The sequence below is a fragment of the Mycetomoellerius zeteki genome, unplaced genomic scaffold (assembly GCF_001594055.1).
Source record: "Mycetomoellerius zeteki isolate Tzet28-1 unplaced genomic scaffold, Tzet1.0 scaffold158, whole genome shotgun sequence".
NCBI lineage: Eukaryota > Metazoa > Arthropoda > Insecta > Hymenoptera > Formicidae > Mycetomoellerius > Mycetomoellerius zeteki.
Window position 1 is genome coordinate 178290 of NW_017256532.1, and position 27436 is coordinate 205725.

Below are 27436 nucleotides of genomic sequence, written 5' to 3' on the forward strand. Positions count from 1 at the left end.
TGCGATAAGCGATTTTTCATATTTTCATGCGCTGCACGCGCCCTCGGGCTCCTCCTGGCAATGGCCGGGCAGCTCGGTATAGTCCGCGCGATTCCTGCAAGGAAAGGAATTGCGACACATTTTTTTTTAAGCACATTGAGAGTGGCGAGCGGCGATCACGGAGATTCGTGATCTCCCGACACGCTCGGGAACGAGGGATGGGGGAGATCATAAATTTTTCAAATATCGTTAAAATAAAGTGTGTTAAGCTGATTAGTAGAATTAGTCGAGTTAATGAACTGGGGGTCGATTGTGATCTCAGGGTTTTTTTAATTATAGGGACCCTTTCCTTTTAGAAAGCACAGTCGACACAAACATCGTTCTATCCTTCTTCGATATGTTATGTATCAAAGGAGCAACGATAACTCAATTTCTTGAGTTAAAATAATATATTTTGTTATTTTTAACTTCCAAAACTTTAAAATAAAGTGTGTCATAAATTAGTCAATTTATGTAATTAGTTTCAAAATAATCAACGTCTATAATTCAGGCCTGTCCAATTTGAGTTTCGGAGCCAAAATGCAAAGCCATCGACGCAAAAAAATTCAATGTAGGTAAGATTTCGGGGACTGTAAAGTGTTGTACGCATCTAAGTGACGCTTATCAACATTTTATAGTTCTAAAATCTTACATTGAATTTTTTTATATCGATGGCTTTGCAGCTCAAATTGGACGGGCCTGGTCTACATTAAGGTACGCACTTAGTAAATAATAAACTAAATTATTAATAAATTATATGTAATAAATTGAATCAAATTTAATACATTTTTTTTAGTTAAGGCTGTCACACGTAAAAGTTTTAATTGTAAGATATCGCCAATCATGATCGAGCATTCTAAAGTGTAAGACCGCACTTTTGGCTGTGATTGGTCGATTTGTTTATAACTTTACAGTTACGATTTTTTTTACATTTGATCATGGTAGAAGAAGACACGTAAAACAATTTGAAGGATACGTAATAATCGATTTGGTTACAGTCAATCAAAATTTGTCCTAAGAATGCAAAAAGTAATAGGATAAAATTAGATTGGATAGAATTGAATCTAGGACAGAATTTGATTTGCGTTTGCTAGTTTTTAAATTGTTCAACTTCATTGTTAAATTAACAATATATTGAATAAGAGCAGTGGCGACCTATAAAAATGTTTACAAATAACTCAAATTAGATATAATTGGACATTATGAATTTAACAGTGTTGATTTATATATTGAATAACAGATAAGACGATATTTGTGTCGAATGTCTCCTAAAAGAAAACAATTAGTCTGGTCATGAGATAGCATACGTATGATTGGTCTAACATTTTTTGTCGAATCGCGTTAATCAGCGCGAGATAGCACATATTGTTTTTTCTCTCTCGTATCATTGCAGAATGAGATAAAATATATCAGTTGCATATTTTATCAAAAATGTTGGACCTCTTGTCATGGCCAGATTTTGATTAGAAGATCTCTATTTTTAACTAGTGTACCGCAAAAGATCTCCAAGTATGCTGCGAAAATTTAAAAAAATGTAAAAAGAAGCAAAAAAGCGAGTGAAGCGCTAATTAAAAAAGCGTACAAATTTTAAAAATTGTGAAAACTATCTAAATTATATCGTTTACTCTTATTTTAATCAACACCAATTATGACCAACCTTTAATACGATAAAATAAAAAAAATAAAAGTAAAACATTGGAACTTCACTTTTTATTTCTGCATGTTGTTTTGACGGTATCTGATAAAAATATATATGCTAAGCGTTGAAGCGTTTGCACCTAATATTGTACGTCGACAAATTTGATTAATTATTTAATGCGAATTGAAAAAAAATTGAAAAACCCTAAAAATTACAAAAGCAAGCAAAATTCACATGTCATTTCAAAATACATAATCCATTTCCTGGATTAATCCGGGAATCAAAGTGGCCAATCCTTATTGGCAGTAAAAGGGGGAGAGTTCCGGGTGAGCACTGGCAAATTCACTTATTTTTATTTTATCGTTACAATTTTTAGAAAATACGTACAAGTAGAGAAACTTCGTCTGCATATACATATTCATAATCATTCGACATGAATAGTTATTACCTCAGTTATTACACATTCAAATGAAACAGTGTTATCTGAAAAGAATTTTAACCTCTCTCTCCTCAAAAACCTTCCGAGCATTAATTTCGCGATTAAGTTCCTGTCGTGAAACTTTTCAATCGATTCATTTATTTATCTCGGGGATAACAAATGTCACATAAAAAATAATGGGGCTTATATTTACCGACGAAACCTTTTAGTTATTGTTAGGCACTCGTGATTCGAAACGAGAAAATGAAGATATCTCAAACAGCATCACGTCCAAAATTGGGATGTAACGTCTTAAAAACGTCATTAAGTCGTTTTTTTTTATAATTGCCACTATTATGTCTTGTACACAATTAAACAAACCATTTTATAATTATTGCAATATATAAAATAATTTATTCAATAGTATATTCAATTACGTACATTAATTTTTTTAACTATATAAATTAATTCTACATGTAAAACTTATATAGTTGTCACTTTCATTGTTGCTACCTCTGTATCTTTTTCCGAGCATAAACATTATATATCACAAAAAGTCTTAAAAACTTTAAGATGTGTTATGTTCCGATCATGGATATATGCTGTCTGGGATAGATGTTTATTCCCGGTTAATGAAAATAAAATCACACAATTTCACACATTCGACATGGGATGGCACGCACAAAATCATATTTAGCACCCAAATCTATTCGGACGACTATTCTCCCAAGTTATAGCTATAAAATCGCCGCAGTCTTTTACCACTGTGCAATTTACAAAACTTACAACAATTAAATCTTTTTAATGCATAATACAACAACAACAATAATAATAATATTATAACAAACGCGAAACATGCCTCATGCGAATGATGAACCCTGATTTTTACATTTATCCTTCGGTAACCTAATAAAATATAATGGTAAATAGTATTATACTGGGCATATAGTATAACGTGTCAATATCACATTAGTATTTAAAATACCAACTGTAATTATCTCGGATGGGGATTTAATTCGATGCGTAATGAACAAATGGGACAGTGTGAAAATAATGGAAATGGAACTTCGTGTCGAGATAAATATTGGCTCCATAAAATATTATTTTTATTATAACAACGTCAATAATAATCATTTATTGTAACGTCAATATATAATTCTCTGATTCTTCAACAAAAATTTAACTACATTGAAAAAAATCTTTCAACATCCATATATCATCTTCTTTTTAAACATATTTTTATTTTATATTCAATGTAAACTACTAAATACGATTCTTTATTTTTTATAATTTATTTGACAAATATTATCAAAAATACGTCATTTATTTGTGCAAACTTCTCGTGAGAATGCGTTATTCTCTTCTCATTTTTATTTCGATACTGTTCCAATTCAATGTTAGAATGATTTTTTATCCTATGACAGTAATTTGTACTATCTTCTTAATTTAAATATCTTTAATAAAATATCATATTTAAAATGTTTAGAAAAAATATAAATATTTTCTGTCATAGCTATGATATTAATTCATATATGTTTCGACTTAAAATTAAATAAAATTTATTAATAAAAATTATAAAAGTAAAAATTATTTATATTGCAGATATACGCAATATAAATACAAACCTTTTACTTATATAATTTTTTAAAAACATTCTTTATGAAATATTTTTATAAATATCAATACTGAGAAGAAAAAAGAATATACAAAAATTTATATATCTTTTGATATCGCGCATGCTGGTATATATTCGTTTTGTGTACGCATTTTAAACTTTATATTCTATCTATTATATCCTATGTACATAATAATGATAAATGAGAAAATATTCGTGCAAAGATTTATATGAATATATAAAAACATCTATATAAAATATGAATCAGGAAAGAATTTTAAGGAAGGGAAATTAAGTCCTCGTCGAAGAGTCGCTATATTCTGCCATTCAGGTCAATCATCTTCTCATCGTTATGTCTGTAAAATCAAAGTCTTGCTCTACGTCATATCTACAATTACGTAGCTCATTAAATAGGTAAGACGAAATGGCATACATATATATGCGATTAACAAAATCATAAATGGGTATTCTATTCTCGTATGTTTAACGTACTATCTCTCATTGGGTATAATATTTATACAATTAAATGTAATTAGAATAATACGAATAATGAAGTATCGAAGTCCGCTGTTATATTAATAGTTAATAAAATCATGCAATTAATAATGATTATTAACATATCATCAAAAGTGCAACACAAAAGATCAGTGAACATCTCCACTTTCTACTTGCATGAAACCTTAATATCTAATCATTGGATCTTACATAAAAGCTTAACCCGCAAGGTGTTATTTTTATTTTATTATTAGCACAGGCTCAGGATTTCTAAAAAAGTTATTCGATAAAAAAGATTGGATGCAAAGCGCAAGCAATATTAAAGCATGCATGTATACATACCTGTACAGAACGTAGTGCTGAATTAAGAAAAATACATCAAATGCCACAGAAAAGAATCCAAGACCGAATTTGGTTGGGTCTCCGAAAATACTCTCCCAATCGTCTGAGATAAAAATTTATGACATTAATATCTCATAAACATTAATTTACGCATTCTGTATACAAGACGAAAGTAAATCTAGTTGTACATTTGTGTGTTTACCATAGTTATAAGCGTTGAGTATCATCTGTAGCATTGATAAAATGCCACCCGTAAAATCTAAAAATACATTTCCTATACTCCAGCCGACAGTGGACTTTCTCCTATAATTGTAAAATGCTTGCGGTACGTATTTAATAAGCGTTACGCTGAGCTTAACGTAGCTACAGTAGTAGAGAAAATCTAGCCACTGAATTGTCTTCACGGAAGATAATATTAAAGATATTAGTATAAAAATCGCAAATATTCCGTGGATAATACGTGCAGTCGTTGATACTCTTTGATTGCCAATCTGGAGTAAAAATAAATACGATTAAATTTCAATTTCTACAAATAGCTATTTTAAGGGGATCCTAAAGCCATCTGTATTTCCGACTAAATAATAATTTTTTTGTATAACAAATATTTTTTTCTCTTTCACAGATTCGATAATCCTTTTCTAGGATCTCAAGTCGTGACAACATTTGCGTGACATAAAAGTTTTGCAACCTGTACTTACAAAATAGTAATCCACGTAGTTTGCACGAACAAATAACGTCGAGTTCTTAGAATTAGACTTAGATGTTTTATCGCGACGAATTTGTTATACGAAAATTGACACGAATGTGCGACTGCGTGTATCATAGATTGCGTGAGATATTAATGTGGTAGTATATAAAGTATATAGACATGTCGCTGGAAAAACAGTGACCTCTGGTGACTTCGTCGGAATTCGGGCTTCGCTTTAAAATCCCCTTAAAATATAATAATATGCTGTCTCGACATTTAGTTACCTCATAAATAAAACATTGTCCGACAGTCACTGTAGTAGCAAATACTGCATGTAATGCAAAAAATATATCATTGATTTGTACAGGATTTAAGCCTTTTGGATATCGTTCGAAATACTGATTCTGAAAATATTTTAATAAATTAATTAATCGTCATAATACGCGCATTTTTCTTTTACATTCTTACTAAAGACTATTTATTTATAAAAATATCTCAATGTTTAGCGCTTTCTGTCTCTCTTTTTTATTTCATTGCAAGATATAGAAACAAATAGCAATGTTTTACCTCAATCTCAGGTATCCAGTAGAGACCGCAATTGAACAGTGCGTACATAAGAAAACCGATAAGATTTAGTGATACGAAGTCAAAATTAAGACCCACAACACTTTTACGTTTATAATTAGAATAGATTTGTGGATAGAAGCTTACGCTCCATGCTAAAAAATATATCCATCCAACCACAGCACTGATGTGATATAACGTATCCGATTTCTCTATTGTTACTCTAACAAACGCTTGGGAGAAACTGAAAAGAGATATACAAGTTATTTCTTTGCATTCACCGTTAAAATATTATTTTTAAAAATATGTTAAATAAAAATAACAGAAATAGAATTTGCTCACTTTAAATCGATATTATGTAACTGATCTCGCGGTATAATAATAATTTTATACATAGACATTTTTCAACAGTTTTGATAATGATTGCAATTTTATTTCACACAACACTTTCTGAAAACTGATTTTAAAAAATACCAACAAGTTTAAATAATAAATAGTAGCATTAATTCCAGTATTTACAGATATTTCATCACTGATATATATTCGATAAATTTCACTTATCATTGTTACAAAAATGTTAAAATTATTTATAAATAAATTATATAAAAAAATTATATATAAAAAATTATTTAGATACATCAATTATTAGACACTGCAATTGAACTAGGAAATAATCTGTTCAACATCTGGAGACAGACTAATGGAACTTTAAGTTACAGCTTGGTTGGTAAAATTAGGTCAAGAGGCTATCTGTGCAATCTTAGCTAGCAGTCTTAGTCTAATAAAATGTGAATGTAACACTGATAATAGGCCTGTTCTTTTTGACTGAACTTTTGCACTAGTTCATCTTTCTTTCTTTTCTCTCCAGTAGGAAAGGAAGCCAAAAAGAACAGGCCTCTTCTGTATCTTTTCAGAATTAGTCATGAAGATAGGGAGGGAACGAAAGCATCAGTGCCATAGGTCTCTGTTCCCCGCTGTTTATTGTTTCACAATACTTGATTATGAATATTTATATCAAATATACGTTCATAATCACTGTTATTTAAAATATCAACATCCGATTGGAACGTTTAATCAAAATGTAAAAAAAGAGCTTGTTAAATCTCTATAAAACATTCCTATACTTACTCCGTGATATCACTAGGGGTTACGTTAGCGCTAACAATCAAGTGACCTGCGCTCAGACCTTTAACATAAATAACCCATTCAGTTTTTGAGTCCCTCGGTGTAATAGAAAAGTTTGATAGGTTTGTAGATAGCAGATCAGGATGCTGTACATCTATTGTAACGACTGCAGTTTTGCTATCAGGTTCTAACGGTTCCCTGCAAAGTAAGATACGACTAATAAAAAATCTCATTTTTAGTAATCTCATTTATATGCATGGTTGCAATTCTGAAGCACACTGACATAAGCCTATCATTCAAGCTATCATTGATTTATCATTCTGTAATTGAATGTACAGTATAAAGTCCGAAAACAATATTACATTTTAATGTCATTAGATGTCTGCTGTTATCAGTTTTAAAAGGGGACAAAACGAATTCTGTCGCCATGGCATGCTTAGATTAACTAATATATGCTTGATATAGGTGAAGGTGATAGAACACAAACATTAGTTTTAAAGCACTTTTTGTCATGCATACATACAACAAAGGTTTCTAATAATGCACTTAATTTATCTCACAGACATAAGTAACAACTATGGGTGTTTTCCAGCAAGAGACACAGAAAACAGTGCACTCAGACCAATGAAAAGCACAGGCAATAGAAACAAGGAATAACACACAGGCAATAAATTCCTATATAGCACAGGTCATTTCAGCAATATTGCAGCAACACTACAAATGTTACAGCAATGTTGCTGCAAGATTCTGTGCTGTGTGTGGATTTCGATCTATCAGAAATTGTGTATCAATATACAGCATTTCCTGGTAGATTAAAATCTATTGCCTGTGTGTAATTTCCTGTTGCTGTTGTTTGTGCTTTTTATTGTGTCTGGACCTTAATACAATGAATCGTCGCATCCTTGTTGTTTGATAACAGTGTTAAACAAAGATGAAATAATTCATGCGTTACAATATGTCATTTGTATCTCTTGCTGGAAAGTACCCTATATCAACACTGTCAACACATACATGTCCCTAAAAGCAATACAACAGCTCATATTACAACTTCCGATAGCCAATAAAATTTATAAGTACTCGACGATATCCACAGTACAATTCAATGTAATAGCTTAAGTTAGCGACACATAACAAGCTACTCACGTCAGTGAAAAATTGAACGAGCTCCACTTATTGAGTTGTACTTTTAAATCCTGCGGTGATACCCTAAGGTCTCCCTGAACGCATGTCAAAACTGCAAATATGAACGACATGTAATCTACAGTAACAAAAATGAAAACATTCCCACTGAACACAAACTAATCGTAACATTATCAATTGTTATAATTTCCTACTTAACTATGTAGACCGTATTCCAAAATTTACTACCAGTACTGAAAATCTGAAGTGCAAGTATAGGTTTCTCAGTGCTGGCAGTGAATTTTAGTACATGAATATAACACATATTGTGCATAACGACTGTGTAATTGTTATGTACGTGTGTTATATTCATATTTATATTGATGAGCGGAAAATTACATTATTGTCATGTAATATTAAATATTTATATTAATAAATGGAACTATAATATTATAACATGATGCTATATATTTATATTGATGAATGAAAGATTATAATATTGTGGTGTAATGTTACTGTTGCTTTCTTTGTGTTTAGGGTTGTATATACTTCTCTATGCTTCTTTTTTGTTTCACCTGATAGTAACAAGACCCATGAGTATCGTAACAAAGCCATGTTGCACAATGACTGAAACAAGATAACGTGCTACGTTTAGGCTGATATTAATCGCTCCTTAATGAGGCATTCAATTAATGCAGTTATCGTTTCAAAAACGCCATTATCATCACGCTCTTTCGCGGCGTTCAGCGCATCCGAGGAGTTAGGGCTCCCGCCGATGGCACGAACGCGGAAAGGATGTGAGGAACGACGGGTTTAACCTCAAAATGTGCGAGGTCATCACGACAATTCGTGCTTTACGATAACACTTTACGCGCTGTGGCATCTCGTTACAAGTGCCACTTGTCGATGATATCGATGATTGGAAGATCGTCTCGGATCTTCACGGATATCTCAAATTTTCGCTGCTATCAGAGCGTTGAACGATAACGACGACGTCGGCGAGTGCCGTTCGTTATCGTAAACATCATTTCACGAGTGTTCTCCGTTATAAGAATATCAGGACGATGGCAATGAACGCGAACGCGACGACGTTTTGTTACCGACACAATCTCGATAAGCTTTCGCAGTTAAAAAAGCGATAAGGAATAACGGAACGCGACATCAACAATGAGCCAATGAGCACGTGACGCATGACGCGCCACAGCTGTCAGCTGGAGTGACATTTGGCGGCAAAATTCGTACTCTCGCAGGGATGACTGATACAACTTTTGTTTGAAACATTTTTCCGTATCTACCATAGTTTTCGAGAAATCTCAATGCATCGTTTAAAATGGAACACCCTGTATATTTACTATATATAGTATATAAACTTAACGTAGCAAAATACTATTTTTTTAAATTTAATAAAAAGGAATTATTAAGAGAACTAAGGCCCGATTGCACCAACGTTACTTTGATTTTAAGCGAGGCTTAAAACTTTCTTTGTCTCTGTCTTTTTTTCGGCTTTAAAACGAAACAGAGAGAATTTTAAGTCTTGCTTAAAGTCAAAGTAACATTGATGCAACCGAGCCTAAATAATGAGAATATAATACATTCAAAAAAATACAACTTATTAAGTATTCGTAGGACAATATAATGTTCAACTTTTTTGCAATCGATTATAATTTCTCATCGTTAGATTGTGTTACTTACAAAAATATTGTTCGTCTTTTATATGAACTGTGGATAAAGTTCGCATTCGCATTCATATGTTAAAATTGTCCATTAGATTTCCAAGTTTACTAAATAATGAGTTGCGTCAAAGGTATAAATATTTAATAAATAAGATTGAAATTACACTGATGGTAATTAAATAAAATAATTAATTAAAATCTTACATAGAGATGTTTGAAGATTAACATTATGCGATTATTGATAATACGTTTGTCACGGGTCTACTGAGAACGTTTGTCACACAATAACACAAATAGACCTTCAATAAAACTATAGAAAAGAGGGAAGCATCAATTTTTTTAAATTAAAGTAGCATATATAATGGATCTAAAAATTCTGTGTCACTTTGTACGTTAAAGCTATTTTTCTGTTTATGTATGTAAATCATTTTTGCTGCTAGTCGTTTGTTTAAGAACTTTTCTTTATCTAAAATTTTAATATTCTCCCAATCGAAATTATGTGCAAATTCCAATCCATGTGCCGTAATAACCGAGTGTTATGTTGTTTTCCAATTAATGTAGTTCCTTATGTTCCATAATAAATAAACAATAATAACCCGGAAAAAATGTTATATATGGACATGTTTTATATATAATTATATATAATTGTATATAAAATATGTCAATTTTTTTATATAATTATATATAATTTTATAGAATTATATATTATTATATAAGAAACATTTTTTCCCAGGAAGAGAACTTTACAAATTTTTATGAAACGCGATAACATTCATGTTAGAATTTAAAATTATTTTATGTGTATGTGTGGCATCAATCATAAATTCTTTTCTTAATTGATAATGAATTTATCTTATCCCATTTCAAGTGAATCTCAATAAATTTAATTTTTATTTTTATTTTACTATTGCTTTGCTTTAAATTCTTCTTCTTCTGCTTCTTTAATGCTATATTATTATTCTAAAATTTCGAATAATCTTTTATTTTTATCATTGTAAAGTGCGTGACGCTCCCACGGCAACTGCTTGTATTAAAAATAGTGAAGAACTTTATTCAAAGAGAAATTTTCATAGCGCCGACAATATAAAGTCCATATTTACTCATTATTTTCTTAAAAGCAAGAGAAGCATTTCCATGCAAGACTCCTCGACAGAGAATTTCTGATCATAAAAAATTTCCTTCTTTTCATTCAAGTGTATGGGTGCGTTTCATCGAAAGTTATTTGTATTATCTCTATTAACATTTACAGAAATATCTAATAATGTTCGATTTAATACTGGCCACTTTATTACTGGAAAACGGTAACTAATTACTTATTAAAAGTACTAGAAGCACATTAGAAGTATTAGAAGCACTGAACACAACAGCGTTTTTAATATTTAAAATAGTAATTAATTACTGCCTTTCAATATTGACCAGTATTAGATTTCTGTAAATAACTATAAGAGAATGCAATGTACGTTCAACCAAAAAAGCATTGAAACTTTTAACAGTGAATCTTTAGCATCTAAAGAAAATTTCTTTTCGTAAGAATCGTGCATTTGGATAATTGTTTCAGATGTGTAAAAACATGACCTTTGCATTGCACGGAAAGAACGATTTTGCTAAAGTATTTAAAAATTTAGCTAGATACAGTTCTAAAAATAATTTTGTTGGACTATAAAAATTAATTATGTAGAAAATTCAAGCATGATGAGCAATTCTACAAAAAGTTTTGATATTCTAGCAATTAACATCCTGTAAAATTACTTTAATAATCCAACAAAATTATTATTAGATTTGTATCTAACTAAATTTTTAGATACTTTAGCAAAATTATTCTCTCTATGTATAATTCATTTAATGATAGTAGACGAAGAAAGAAAATTTAACTAATTTTAACAATCAATCCTAATTAACATTAACGCGATTAATTAAACGCCCAATAAGGGTCATTTCACTGATAGGTTTGATCATTTAAATGTTTCCCATCCCTTTTGCTGTAGATCAAAAAACGAAAATTCGGTTGAATTTCGTGTGTTAGCGTCAATTTAAATGATTTCGTTTACTATTTCCGTTCAGCAGCTCCATTTGCTTTTTTCTTTTTCCTATTTTCGCACTTACAATTAGTGCTTAGTCGATGATAAACTTAACACGTGCTTTATAGTGGGTCAAATCTCGGTCAAAGTTCCATCGAAATTGCGAAAAGGCTAGCTGTATTTCAAAGAATAGAAAAAAAAATAGGAGTATGATAAAATTGCGCGAGAGAAGAGAAAGGAGAGAAGAAGAGAGAATAATATATCGAACGCGATACCGAGTGACGAAAACAAACGAGATTTACTTTGATGTGCCACAGAAAATTCGTATGAGAAAAGTGATGAAAAGAAAGATAGATTTTAGCGAAAGAGACAACAGGGTTTGACGCTAATACTAAAATAAGCCGGATTACACGGAAATCAATAAATCGAGTAATTCTCTTTACGGTAATCTAATCGTAAGAGAATACGTTTTTTTTATCAGAATGCTCATATTCGGCACATTTCCGATATCTCGCTCTCATGTAATTCTTTTTTTTTACTCACTACATTTTTATTCGTAAAATCGTATTTTATATTAACATTGTCATGTTTCTACTCTATTATATGTAGCAAGGGTAAATATGCTTTCATGAAATTTTTGTATATGTACGTGTACTGATTCGTTATGTGAAATGTATTTCTACTGTGGACCACGACCGAAAGAACTTGAAAAATGCTATATTCTAGAACATACCGACGAGAGAGAAAAAGAGAGAGGGAATAGGATAGAATTTTTATTTTTGATATCTAACTCTGTGAATCCATTCGAGCCGAGATACGTGCATGTAATGCGCAAAAAAGAAATAAAAAAAATACGTACGCAACTCCACGTCGTAAAAGATCCTAATTAGAGCCGGATTAAAGGGATAGTATTTCATAAAAATAAAGCAGAAGGGCATAGGGGAAAATAATCGCTCATTTATTTCGCATTTAGGTAAATTCGTTTAATAGCGATTATTATACTGCGAATTTAATTAAGTACGAAAATAACAAATGATTTTTTGTCTCGTATAGTATTGGGAAATATTTTTTACCCTTTTTGTTAATAATGTTACCTCCGCGTATGCACTGTCGCGTGTTATTCCTTAATTTGTATTGCGATATCGCGAACGATTTGCACGCATTAAAATCTAGGCGGTCGAGTATAATAACAATTATCATAAATTAAATATTAAATATCGAATGAGGCTATTGGATCGACTTAATGCTCGTTTCATGCTAATTTCTTATCGTAGTCAATTACTTAATCGCTCACATTTCAATATGGGTTAACGTTCACTGCTGATTAGAAAATATAATTTAACGCGACTTAATAATATTTTAATTAATATTTCGGAGACACAACATTATGCTGATACGATCGTGCTCTGCTTCTGAAATTCCACAGATTTTAGGAGATATATTTTTATCTTATGCCTCAACGGACAAATGATACACGTCGTACTCCCTAAATTTCTTGAAAATGAAATTCCACTCGAAAAATGAAGTGATTATCGAATCACTCAAGTTGGAGTGACTTTTCATATGTATGGAGTAAATTCTTCTGTATCGTGGAGTGAATATTTTCATTCGTAAGAAAAATTAAAGCGTGAATCTGAAATATTCTACATCACTATAATCTATAATAATCAGAAACAATGCAAGAAGAAGTTTAATAAACGAATCACATATTGATTGTCATGTCGATATTATGTTTTGTCGACATATTATATGTATAGAAATATCGATAATGTTTTTAAAGATAGAATGCTAATAAGATGTTTATTGAGTTTAAATATAGTATAATATTTTTTAGGTTAAAACTTCTGGGATATACGTTTCGTTTCACGCACGATGCATCATTTATCCTTGTTTAACATTTCGTAAACAACAAGGATAAATGATGTGCATCATGCGTGAAATCACGTGAAACGGAACGTACTCCTATAGGTCTCATATTGAAGTCATCTTGACTGATGTTTCACTCTAAGTGAATAAAACATTCACTATGATTAGAGTTAAACATTCATTCTTACGAAAAATGAAATGTCATTCCATTCTGAGTGGCAGTATTTCCACTATCGATTGGAGTGAATTTTATTTCTTTTTGAATGAGATTTTATTTTGAAAAATTCACAGGATACAAATAAATTATAAGTAATAAATATATAATATCGATTGGAGTAAATTTTCAATCGTTTTGAGGAAGATTCACTCTGAAAAATTTAGAATGTACAACGTTTCTTTTTTTAATAAAAGAATAATTATATCAATTTTATGGATTTATATATCTTGTAAAATTATTTACTTATTAATTTCTATGTCTTACATCTCTTGGAGATAAGAAGGATCGTTCACGTATTTTCTTAAGTGATATCTCTACCTGAAAATTTATAGAATTAAGTTTTAATAAAAAAACCGCGCTTTGCAAAATTTGCATCAGTCACCGAAAAGTATAATATCCAAAGCAACAATATCCCAATTTTGTTTACGGCGTAATTGTTTTCTTAATATTCGCCATCAGAACATCATCGAGGTAGAGAATGTTTCACCTTCGTATATTTGTGAGGATATTTTAGGGGACCCACTCCCTCTTTCTCTCTTACCGTATTTTCCGTGATACATTAAGGCAAAATGTCGACATTACAGGCACGCGTCGCTCAATATATCATTGCGGGAGGTGTGCGTAGTCGCGTGGTGCGCTAGTCTGGACGACTCGACTCGGCCTTTCTGATTCTCTCGCCGGTCGAATTTATTGGGGCGCGCGCCGCGACTCAACGGACGGCATCAGCATTATTATTCCATCGATGGAATTATTGGCGTAATTAACTGCCCGGTTAAACGGTTTTAAATACTCCGCGCCGCGCGCTGTCGCCGCCGCTCAGCCGGCTTTTGTCGCTCGCTCGGGGCCCTCTCGGCCGATCGATGGAGCGCGAAATATGCGACCGCTGGCCACTCTCCGCCGCCGTCCGTCGTTGACCGCCGTCGAGAAATTTTTTATAGCTCTATTCCCGATTTTATCGAGGCTTTCCTTTTTTTATAAAGTCAGCGTTGCACGCACGACCGCTCGACCTGAACCCTTACACCTTCTTGTATATATCTTCATTTCAAGATGGGTTGTAAATCATTGTAAAGTGGACATAATAACGTTGTTTCGCAGAAACGATCTTTCTAATGATTGACCAATAATCAACCAATGTTCGATCAAATCATATCAATACATGAAAAAAAAAAAGATTTTGCTAAAATATCTAAAACTTTAGATAAATACAAATCTGAAAATAATTTTGTTGGACCATCAAAATAATTATGTAGAACACTCGAGCTGACTTCTAGAATGTCAAAATTTTTTGCAACATTGTCATGCTTTCATGAGTGTCCTACAAAGTTATTTTCCAACAAAGTTATTTTCAGATTTGTATCTAGCTAAATTTTTAGAAATTTTAGCAATACCGTTTTTTCCAAGTAGGTATCGTCGCCTATCGTGGCTTCTATAAATTTTGATATTAGATATTTTAGCAAAATCGTTATTGGAAATTAAATTAACCCGTAACTTCCAGAAAAAACAATGTTACTGAAGTATCTAAAATTTAGTTAGATACAGATTTGAAAATAATTTTGTTGGATTATCAAAATTATTATGTGAATCGCTCAAGCATAATGAGTAATCCTACAAAAAGTTTTGACATTCTAGCAACCAACTCGATTGTCCTACATAATTATTTTGATGATCCAATAAAATTATTTTCAGATCAGCGCGTCTAGCTAAATTTTTAAATACTTCATCAAAACCATTCTTTCTGTACAGAACGTAGGTTTTGGTGACCCTGGGATTTTTCTAATTTTTGAGGGATTGTTCCATCTCCGGATAAACTATGTGATAATTTGTCTAATGGATAAACAAAAGAGTAAAAGAATAAAAGCATTAGAGAGTTAGAGAGTTAGAGAGTTAGTGAGCTGAAGTTTATCGAAAGGTGGAAACAACCCAGCCTGAATAGTGAATTTGAAATAATTTTGTTTTATAATCTTAATTTTCATGTTTTTATTTTATTCATGTGGGCTAATTATCATACTATATTTATGCTAAAAAAAAGTCAAATGTTACAATTTTTTATATAGTTAAAAATTTTAAAACTTTTTCTAAAAGATTATAATAACAAAAAGTTTTAGTGAATCTTAAAAATTTATATATTTCTTTAGTATCACAAAAAATATATGTTTCTGTTACAGGTTAATCAAGCAACAAGAGGTAGTTCAATCATTCACTTTTCACTAATTCGAAAAGCCTTTTGCATTTTACCATTGTTTATCGCCTGTTTCGATTGCTTGATGTTTATGAAATATTTACATGACTAAACAGTAATTTATCTAATTTTCTATCACATCCACGTTACGTACCGATTTTATTCCTACAATATGTGTGAGAGAGTAATATTCATCTACAATACAATTTTCCTTCGTTTAGTATCTACACTCGCTCAATCGAGCGATTTTCGCTCGATAATGGTGGATTCATTTTTGCGACATATCCATGTTTGCGCATTTCCCGCAATGTGAGAGAACAACAATATATTCATTATAATTCGCATACGATTTTTCTCTGTTCAACGATCGCAATAGCGAAATTATAGCCGCGAAAAGAGCGAATTCAGCTTTCATTAATTTCCGTTTGATCCTATAGTTTATTACGTATATTCGAAAACAAATTATCGACGCGAAAATAGAGTTGCACGCGCTGTCGCGTATTATAAATCATTAGGTACACTGTGGCCGTCGTTTATGCGACGGGCTGCATTAACGTATCCTGTCATTTTCTACGAGAATAACCGTACGATTGCCAGGATTCGTGTACGTACGAGTGGGGTCGCGAAAACAGCTTGTAATAGCTACGTCAAAATTTGAGCACTCATGCTTTTATCGTATGAATATTGATGGGCATTGTCTATTGGAGCGTGAATTTCATGGTTGGCGACGAGGTACGTTGTAAGCGCGGACTATTGGCACGATATTATTCTCACAATGATATGGCGGTAGCTCATTTTCGAAAAATATCGTTAATACATATCGCGATATTTCTGATGCTATTAGAAGACTTGATGAACATCACTTATCTTTTTTTATTTAAAATTAGCCATTAATTTAATATTGAAATAATTAGCTGTGATATTTAACTACGTCGTATTAGGTATCTTTGCATACCAAAAATTAGATCTCTTATGAGCAGAATCTTTTTTTCTTTCATATAAATGTAGTTTGTTATATTTTTTCAAACGATTTATTCTGCGGTCACCTCACGCTTTTCCTGTATGCTTTTATAGTCGGTTATCGACGTAAATTTACGAGTTCCTTGCCAGTCTACCCTTTATTGTGGATCCTGTTTCCAATATTAATATCACCGTCCAACGCGTTTGATCGTATCACAATATCGGATTTCGTGAGATGTTTGAGAAAGCAGCGCTTAAATAGCAAAGAAATAACAATGTGTTGCTAATATTTAGAAAATGTAAAAATAATATCATGATTGACAATACATATTTCGCCATAAAAATATGTATTCTTTATAAGTACAAAGTGTTTTTATAAATATTAGATGTTTAAAACGTTCACATTTCAAACAGCGATGAAAATGAATACATCAAAGTATTATGTTTAAATCATAAATTGCTAGAAATCTGACAGTTTATATCATATTTTATTTAATATTTCTCAATCTCTTTTTTATCCTAATCGATATTTGCGGGTCCAATGACCCTGGACATTTCTTTCACTTATGCGAAAAATTGATTGTAACAAATACTTTTTACAACCTTAGATAATTTTATATCGCATGTGATCTTATATTTCTCAGATTTTGACCTTTAAAATATAAAAAATTGTTTAATTACTTTAAGTAAATATATATTAATTTGAAGTACATTGGATTCGTAGATATCAGTTAAGGAAATTTCGGAACGAATCAGAGTTAAATGTATGTTCATTATTTTACACACACACATATATATATACATATATAATATCATTCTTCTCTTCAGAATTTAATATTCATTAATTCCGCGCTTTTTCATAAAAGAATAATTCATTCAAATATCTCTTTTTCCAAATGGTCATATTCAATTTTTTAGAATAATAAATAATAAATTACAAATAATAATAAAACCAATCAATTGACTATTAATTTTGTTATTTCCCAGGTAGCTTATATTACAGCATATATGTATATATGTTATGTATGTTACATCGCCGCTAGCTTATGGCATTCTCTTGGTTTGTTTTTATAAAAACTATATAATACAAATCCGCATGCGATGTTTGCATGTGGTTCTTTCTTTTATTTATTTTACTTAGTTTGTTTTATTTAGCGGTACCGGTTATTTTGTTTCAATTCCATAAAATATATTCATTGTTGTTGCTCCGCGGTTTTCTGTTTCTAATTCTATTCCCATCGTGAATTTACGATCTCGTAAAATAGCGGTGTTCTAATATGCATTACTCATGTTGGAATTAAAGTTTCTTTTAGAGAGATAATCTTATATTTTACGTACTCTTCTTAAAAATGGAATCGGAAGATATTATTGGTTACTAGAAATATTTAATTTTTAAGATATATACAAAGTGAAAAATAAACGTAAAAACTACTGACTGAAAATTTTAATTAATTAAATATATTCTGCTATTATTTAATTAATATTGATTATTACGAGAATATAGGTCAAATTTTTAATTTATTAAGCAACAAACTGTTTAATTATTCCAATAATGTTTGCTCTTAAAAAAATAGACATGCTGGATTGTTATTCTATTATACATATTATTAGCAAAAAAGTTAAGTTTTGTTACTTAATTCATTAAAAGAAATATAAATAAAAATGTCAATAAATTGATTTAATTTCTGCACCTTGATCTGCTTTGAATTTCATCGTGAAATCTCTCATTAATGATTAATGAAAATACTAGATGTTCAGATTGATTGAATGGCGGAATATTTAATTGACCCACTTGAGAAAAGCTCACGATGAGTCTGTCATTAACTGTCGAACTCATCATGGGTTTTTCCTGAAGTGACAGTAACAAGATAGCATCGTCTCTAACAGTCGATCAATCGATCGAGAAGTTGATTAGAAAAGATTCGACCAGTCAAGGATACATAATCATTTATTCTATTAATAATCTTAGTCTGTGGAAAGTATGTTCAACATTCCAGATCTGGTTTACAAGTATTACATACTTAACTACTATATATGCGTAAGTAGTTAGTAGACGTTTACTGATAAAATGCATGCATAAAAAAATAGGAAAACCAGTATTCTTATGATATAGAGAGTGATTTTGTAAAATGCGTAGATTGACTATTAAATTTTATATTTTTTGGATCGATTTTTCTTGTTACAAATTCCTAAAGAGCTTTCTGATCCGTAGTTCACAATTATTAATCGACGTTTCCACTCGTAGAAATAATTGACTTCAAAGAATGTACATACTACATATATCTGTAGAGATATATGCAGTATGTACACTGTATTTAGCGAACTGCGCACGGGACGTCTTGTATAACACGGTGCTCACGAAACGTGTAGTTTCACCAAGTGCGATTATCTCTTTAGCTGGCAAAATTGCAAAGTGTAAAGTAGAAATTCCTGGCGTACAAATTATGACAGTTAATAACCAGAGCGCACGTATATAACGCGTAAGTAAATAATCGAATTAATTGCGGCGCACGCGTTCAAATAAATATATCCTCGTTCTCACACGATGGTACCGCGTTGTAAAATTCAATGTAATGCGAAATATAATATACATATCGCGCACGTATGAGATATAGGCAATACGCAATTTCCGCTCGTAACGTGTCATCGTGTAAATAAATAAAAATGGTATCGTCGTATGTTGTTGGCGGAACGAAATCCGGTCGAATTTACAAACCAGTGGAATGAGAGTGAATATTTAATTATGCCATTTGTTTATCCCATTCCGCCGAATCGCTAATTCGCACAACCGAGTGTCCGATATCCTCGAACAATAAGCGGCCGTGTATTAAGCTCTATTTACATTTCTCATTATAACGGTCAAATTATCGTTGCTCTGACGCTTATGACTTCGTGACGTTTCGTTGTAATTTTATTTAACGTTATTTATCGTGATAATGGAAATGGAATAAAATCCCCTCCGTACTGAACGGGAGCGATGCGAATAACTCAGGAAGATAAGCTCTATTTGAAAATAAATTCTGGTTAATACTTCAGAATATAATTAAATTTGCAAGACTGCAATTTAATTCGCCAAATTGTTCTGTTTATCGCTTTAAAAAAGAATTAATCGAAACCGATTAATATCTCGTCAATAAAGCAAACTTATATATTTCTTTCTAATCTAGCATCTTTAGATAAAAATACACAATTTTTTTTAGAGGGGCGACTCACACATATCGTCGGTTTATTACTTTAATTTTAAATTAAATAATAGAAAAATCATTGCAAAATTAACATTCTTAATTAATAAATGTTAATTAATTTATAGACGATTTTTATCCCTATATGTAACGTATGTACTGATGAATCGTTAACATGTTGAATTATCTTGATTAATTTAAGAAATATTAATCATTAACATGGTTGGCTGATGAGCGCATACATTAGATCGAGAAGCTACTCGTGTAGCTCGATTGTCTTATTTATGAGGAAGAACGCTTTGTGAGTCACGTGTGCATCGATAACAAGATCGGGCATTGTCTCGTGACCGATCGATATCGCGTTGCACGCGAGAAACATGCCACGCGTTTGACGGACGCACTCCTCGGCGCTGAGAATAAGAAAGCTCGCGATATTAATAGAAGCAAGTCTTAGGCAATAATTATTTATTTATTATTTATCACTGTAGAATCGTCGCTAATAGATTTGCCGTCTTTGCATTTTCATCGCATCATTTTCCGAGTAGATTCGTTGATTCATTCGAATCGGTTTCTATTTAATCCAAAACACTTCTTTTTGACAAAAATTTCACGAGAATTTGCGCATTTTGTTTTTCTATTCTGATGAAAAGATTGCGTGATACTTTGAGCTCGATACGAGAAAATTCCTTGTCAAATGCAATGTCAATAGCTTGCATAATAATGCGGTGCGCAACACTACGCTAATCAAGAACGAAGGCTACGAATGCTAATAACATTTTTATCTCGGCTAATAATATTTTATCTACGATAGTTACTATTTGTCCATTTTACCTTGACTGTCAAGAGAATTTAAATCGCCTTCAGAGTTCGACAGGCTGTAACGCAGTTAGATTAAAGACCATGGCACACAAAATACTTAAGCAGTAACAGTAAGAAAATCAACATGGATTACATGCTTATGTTATGGCCTTGCAGTCTCTATACTACACTGAGAGAAATGTTTAGTACGTATAATCATTTATTTTATTGACATGTGATTAACAAAAATTTTCTTATTTTTTATTTAAAATTGTGTTACTCTCTAATCAAAATTTGACTAAAATAACTAAATTTTTATTTGAACAACACAATTTTTTAATCAAAAAGTAAGAAAGTTTTTATTAGTCACATATTAACAAAATAAATAATAGTCATACGTACCAAAACATTATTTCATTAACATTTCTCTCAGTGTGTAATTGACCAATTCACTTACTGCTTACGTTTTATTGCTTAAGACTTTTTTGTCTCATGACCCTAAGATTACTGTAGAACATCTCCGTTTTTCAGGGACAATCATAGAATTGAACTTTGTGTCCCTAAGTAAAGTTTGTCCCTATTAGAATGGTTTTCTCTAAATTTCTCTGAATTTGTCATTTTTTAATTATTGGTACAAGAACAATGTCATTGTAATTTGTTTTAGTACGATTGTATAGAAATAGCAGGTAGCAACATACGTCCAGTTTCATAATTCTGTGATTATCGATGTTCTGACTCATCGATAACTTTCTTATCGACAATGCGTTATTTAGTTATCGTTGAAATGAACAGTTGAAAAATATAATTATTGTACGTCTTTGGCCTTCCTATATGGAAGAACGATTTTGCTAAAATATTTTAAAATTTAGGTAGATACGGATCTGAAAATAATTTTGTTAGACCATCAAAATAGGAAACTCAAGCATGATCGGTAAAGATACAAAAAAATTTGACATTCTAGCAATTAGTTTTTAGTATTACTTATATAATTATTTTTATAGTCTAACAAAATTTATTTTCAGATCTGTATCTAGAAGTTAAATTTTTAAGTACTTCGGCAAAACCATTCCCCCCCTTCCGTTATATATTATATCTCTGTAATCTACTCATACTTTCTTCTTCCTGTTTGATGTTCAGTTTCAATTCTTTCTTATTTTGTTGTATATAAACAAAATAAGTATTTCAGTTTTTATGTGCTATTAATAGTAATTTATAAAATATTATAGTAATTTATGACAAACATTAAAAAATGTTTATAATATTAAATTTTTACCTATAATTTATTAAGCAGAATGAAACAATACACATATAAAATAACACTGGTTTTACGTAAGGAATATCTTTTCTTGTATCAGTTGAAATCCTTGTATCCGGTAAAAAAAATTGGTACTCTACGATTTCATACTCTAGATCAATCTTCTCTCTCATTGCTTAACCCTTTCGTTACTAAGCAATTGCAGTCGCCCGCTACGCAGAGACTTCCGTGTAGTATGAACTGTCATTTGATACATATGGAGCACTCATATTTTAAAACGATGAGTAATACAATACGATATACATTTATCGATATCACCAGGAAGGGGTAACCACTAGCTGAAATACTGTTCCACAGATTACACGATTTCATATAATTTCATCTGATTACAAATAATTTTTTTCACTACGAAGTAATTTGGTAAAATATACGATTTTATTTAATATTATATAATGATTTCTCGTGGTTGCATATGTAATTATTGGATTATACATAGAGATTTCATATGAATTTTATGATTTCGAGGACTCTGTCCCACGATTACATTAAATGGTTACTCCCTCGGATAGATATCACAGCATTTAAAAAGACTTTGTTTATTCCATGCTCGATACTCTTCTTATCGTGAAGAATAACGATATATTTAAGACAGTCATATATGTTTTAGGTGCAATCGCTTTGAAGTATGTGCACGGCTCGTATAATGTGTAGAGACGGCTATAACGAAAGGGTTAATAATAGAATACGAATGTGGTATCTCGTAACGGTACCGCGAATCGTGTATTGCATATCGGATCTGTTGCAAAATTTCCATTTGTTGCGGATAGTGCAGTTTTGTTTACGGTACGCTGTAGGCGATGTTGCAAAATTTTCAACAAAAACAACTTGCGTCGTTAACACTGTGTTCGTGCGATGTGCCGCGCGCGTGCTTTTTGTCGCTATTCTATAGCGTCGATAAAGCGTCGTTTCAGCCAGTATGAGAAGAAGTTAAAAAGCTCGCGTAAGCCCATATGCCCGATCCCGGTGCATTCATGAATAATTCACAATTTATTGAGTTTTTAATATCAATATCGACGGAATCGCGGATTAATCGACTGGCACGACTGGCCAATATTTATGCATCTTTCTTGGTGATGTTCACGTGCTGTCGTAATGCCGACAATTGGCCTTTTTCGTTGATTAGAAGTATTTATTTTTTAGTGACGTTTGATGCACACCGGCAGTTTTTTGCGAAATAGTATAAATGGCTTCATTGAAATTTTATCATTTTATTCCATTTTCAAAAAGCCATCTACGACAGTAACGATATTGTGCCGGTGAAACGTGATACCGAAGTAACTAGAATGGAAAAAAATTCTGTCAGTTAAATTTTGAAGTTGCAAGTTGCAATGTTTTTACAATAAGACACTTTCTATTGTCGACTATTAAAGACTTTGGGTGCTTTTCATTTAATGACACAAGTTGACTACACGTTTATCTTATTTGAATTCAATGAATAACAAAGATAGAACGACTCTTGTGTCGATTTGTATCATCAAATAGAAAACACCTTTTGTTTTAAAATTTTATCGATAATAACGGGCGATCAATTATCATGGTTAAATAACTTGTTCACGTGCGATGTGCTCATACAAATTCATGATAATACTCGATCTCCACTTCCTTCGTCATATCGCGAAGAGTCGCTGAGTAATATATATCGACGCAATATTCGATTGAGATGTAACGATAATGAGCTTCATTTGATGCAGCGATGCGATTGTGATACTCAACAGAATGACTAAGCATTTCTGTGTGTGTGTGTGTTTGAAAAGTTTTTATACAAATACACTCAATATGTATTATTTTTTAAATAAAGCATATTTGCATATGCACATATGCATTTTTCTGTAAAATATTAGTATTTAATTATAATTTAATTCCTAAATACACTGTGTTATTTCATTAAAATATTGAATATTTAAAATATTATTTTATCGCAATATCCTGTGATATCCACATTATATATATATTTATATAATTTACAAATTTTATTATATATTATATTATACAATCAGATATCAAATATTTTTGTAAAAATGTATCAAAGAGATTTTAACATTATCTCACAATTAATAACTTAAAATAATTAATTAATTTTTGTAATCATAATAAAAGTTATCGCAGAATATGAAATCTCAAACAGGCTCTATATTTAAAGCTTTTAATTTTATCATATACGAGAGTGATTTTGTTATCTAAAAATGATTGACACAATTAATTATTATTTAATGTCGACATCTCTCGCTCAATATTTTTTCAAGTAGGTAATAATATTGCGAATATTTATAGCAAGAATCACGAGCACAGGAATCGCTGGATGCGCGAGAAATTTCCGCAATTTACGAAAATCAGTGATGCGCGTTTTATTGTATGTGTGCAAAACGTGTTTTGTGCCAATGACTTACGGCCTATTTGCAACCGCATTCAATGCCCTCGTTTTTCCTGGTTTCGAATAACTACACGTTTGCCGATGGTCGATCTCGCGACACCGAGTGATAGGTCCCCTTTCCCCTTTGCCACTGATCGATTTTGATTTCACGGCTAGTTTCGCGGAAATTAAATCATTGAGCGATCGACGAAAATGACGAATTGCTTTGTCGTAAATGCGTGCGGTGCAAAATTCTCGCCACGCATTCCCTCTCAAACATAGATGGTTTAAATGATACTTTTGATGTTTCGCTTTTAACATTTCTTCAGTGAAACCACGCGAAAGAAACTTTATATGTATAAACCACAATATACATATATAAATAATATCATAAATAGAGAACCGCGAATAATAGCTGCGTTCAGCAGAAAAAGCCGTTTTACAATTATTGTAATATTCTTTAATATGATTGGTTTATACATTTACAATTAGATCTTGTGAGGAGTTAACTAAGGGCAAAAACTAATGATAATAAAAAATTGTACAATTGCAAAGTTGCTTTTTCTGCTAAATGTAACTAACGGAAGGCGAGTCAAAATTTATTACAACCATGTTTCATCTAAAAAGAAAAGAATGCGAGTGTATGTGTTTCACTATTGAGGTACCAGTAATGGTTACAGATTAGGCGTAGGTAGCATCGTAATAATTCGCTTTGCTCGGCTTATTTCCGCCATTGTCGCGCCGTTCATTATCTGTAGCGTTATTTCAGTTTGTTTCACGAGCAATCACGATTATTACGACGCATACTGCCGGTTTTTATCGTCCTTGATTTACCGATAAAAGTTTGCGCCACAACGTTCACTCACCTGTCAAATTTCGCTCAGCCGTGACAGTTAAAATCTACCATCGAGAGATGCAGAGACATCCAATCTCTGCACGCGTTACAACTGACTTCACGAGATCGTCTGTAACGAGAAGCTTTTTATTAAAGGCCGCTGAAATATGTGTGCTCGTAATCAGAAATCTAGAGGGAGTCCGCGTCAAAAATTTTCATTCATTGACAGAAAGAATGTTTCTTTGAGTGACTTTGAACGACAGAGATTTAAACTTGTCTGCTTTATTACATTAGTCATTAATTTTGGAAGTAATATGATTTGAGAGAGACATTTATATATAAAAAAAAGAAGAAAATTTTTCTACATATTTAAAACGTGCTTACAAATTTTTTAAATAATATTTTTCTTAAACAGCACATATAAATTTTATGAAAAGTTCTATCAAAAATCACAAAATTACAAATTTTATATTAAAAATTTTATAATTAGATTTCAAAAATTTATTATACTATTATTTTATTACATTTATATATTCCAGCTTGATTTAATATTTCATATTTGAAATAAAATCAAGAAACATACCACTATGTCGTTATCGACCGATCGATAGAATTGAATTTGTAAGAATACAAATTATCTGAAATGATTTCTTGATTCTATTACATCTAAAACCATGTGGTTATCATCCCGGTGAGCAAACGCTTTCGATCATAGACTCGGCACCGTGAAGGGGATCCAGCTTGTTGATAAACGCGATCACTGAACGACGATCTCAACTTTAATCTCCAATTGAAGCTTTGCCGATTGCATTTTCCCGTGGTTTCCGATGCTCCAAGTCCTTGAGCTTGATCTTGAGTTCATGAAGTTTTCTAGTTTTGTTGCGGATGATTGTAGTTAGGAGTTTGTGGCTAAAGAAAATATAGTTCTTTAGACAGTAAGTTGAAAAGAATAAGTTTCTGTAACACTCGCAGCTATAATCATATTTCGCGTTATTAGAATTATTCTTTATTTTATTTTTTGCACTTAATTTTTTATTCTTTCGAGTATTGCGTTGCGCATTAACTTACAAGTTGAATTATACGTTATTGATTGTCATACAATTCTTTTCTCAATTTCAACATGGAAAAAACTTATTTAGATACAGACCAGAAAATAATTTTCTTTAGACCATCAAAATAATTGTGTATAACAAAATAATTGTGTAGAATGTTAAAACTTTCCACAGCATTATCAACGTTAAATGTTCTACATAATTATTTTTATGGTCCAACAAAGTTATTTTTAGATCTGCATTTAATTAAACTATTAAATTCTTCAGCAAAACCATTCTTTCGATAAAATAATTTTTCAGTGAAATTCATTATCACATTGTTTCACTATCAGCAACCATATTGATATCGTTATTTATAATGTAATAACGATAGAGAGCAACGATAAAGTGCGCGAGTCACGTGATAACACTGTCTATTGTAGCTCGTACACGACTTAAAGTACTCCATTACTGTCAACCGATGCGATCATCTTTTTGTTTCGTAAAAAAATCAAGCTCACCATTAGAAGTGACCGATTATGTTGATAACAATCGGTACATCCGCGACGATTCTTCCTACAAAATTGCCGTTTCCCGCGGAAACGCGAAGCCGTGATCACTGTGTAAACCGACCGGTTCGGCCGAGCGTACGACGCGACTTGTAAAGGCCCGCGCGAGATCGCTCGTATATATAAATCCTGTGTGTAAGAGGGTCTCCCCCCTTCCTTCATACTAAAATCTTTACTCCCATGCATGGTGTACCCCTCCACCTCCATCTTGTTTCCGATTGCTCGTTTATTCTGTGCCAGCGATCGTTTAATTTTGCACGCCTTTTGCGGTCCTACGATGATGTTAAGTGTTATTTTAAGCGACATTTACAATGAGATTTTAAGGCATAAAACTTAAGCTTAAGTCTTAAGCTGTAAAAAAATGACCATTACAGAATACAAACATTACAGAGAACAAAAAGAAGGAGAATAATCTATTAT

The 27436-nt window shown here is 31.7% G+C and overlaps 1 protein-coding gene across 3 annotated transcripts; it reads right to left on the minus strand.

The window, feature by feature from the left end:
- Positions 1-4: 4 nt before the first annotated feature.
- On the minus strand, positions 5-27095 carry Ctns (lysosomal cystine transporter cystinosin). Of its 3 annotated transcripts, none has more exons than XM_018445354.1 (11): positions 26969-27095; positions 26000-26325; positions 25448-25546; positions 8599-8650; positions 8048-8138; positions 6908-7102; positions 5783-6023; positions 5500-5619; positions 4730-5018; positions 4528-4630; positions 5-94 (listed from the first exon to the last, which is right to left on the minus strand). In XM_018445354.1, the coding sequence occupies exons 4-11, from the start codon at positions 8636-8638 to the stop codon at positions 25-27; spliced, it is 1149 nt and encodes a 382-aa protein (XP_018300856.1). In that variant the 5' UTR covers positions 8639-8650; positions 25448-25546; positions 26000-26325; positions 26969-27095; the 3' UTR covers positions 5-24. The 3 variants fall into 3 exon arrangements, with proteins under 3 accessions (XP_018300856.1, XP_018300857.1, XP_018300858.1); XM_018445356.1 differs by lacking the exon at positions 5-94 and adding an exon at positions 3949-4046; XM_018445355.1 differs by lacking the exons at positions 25448-25546; positions 26000-26325; positions 26969-27095 and having other exon boundaries at positions 8599-9163.
- Positions 27096-27436: the final 341 nt, after the last annotated feature.

Excerpts from the sequence above, each read along its gene's own strand:
- Ctns (XM_018445354.1), bottom strand. The coding sequence starts at position 8,638 with ATGGCTTTGTTACGATACTCATGGGTCTTGTTACTATCAG. Across the intron at positions 6,024-6,907 it reads ACCCCTAGTGATATCACGGA|TTTCTCCCAAGCGTTTGTTA; the intron begins GTAAGTATAGGA and ends ATCTCTTTTCAG. Across the intron at positions 4,631-4,729 it reads ACTCAACGCTTATAACTATG|ACGATTGGGAGAGTATTTTC; the intron begins GTAAACACACAA and ends TTTTTATCTCAG.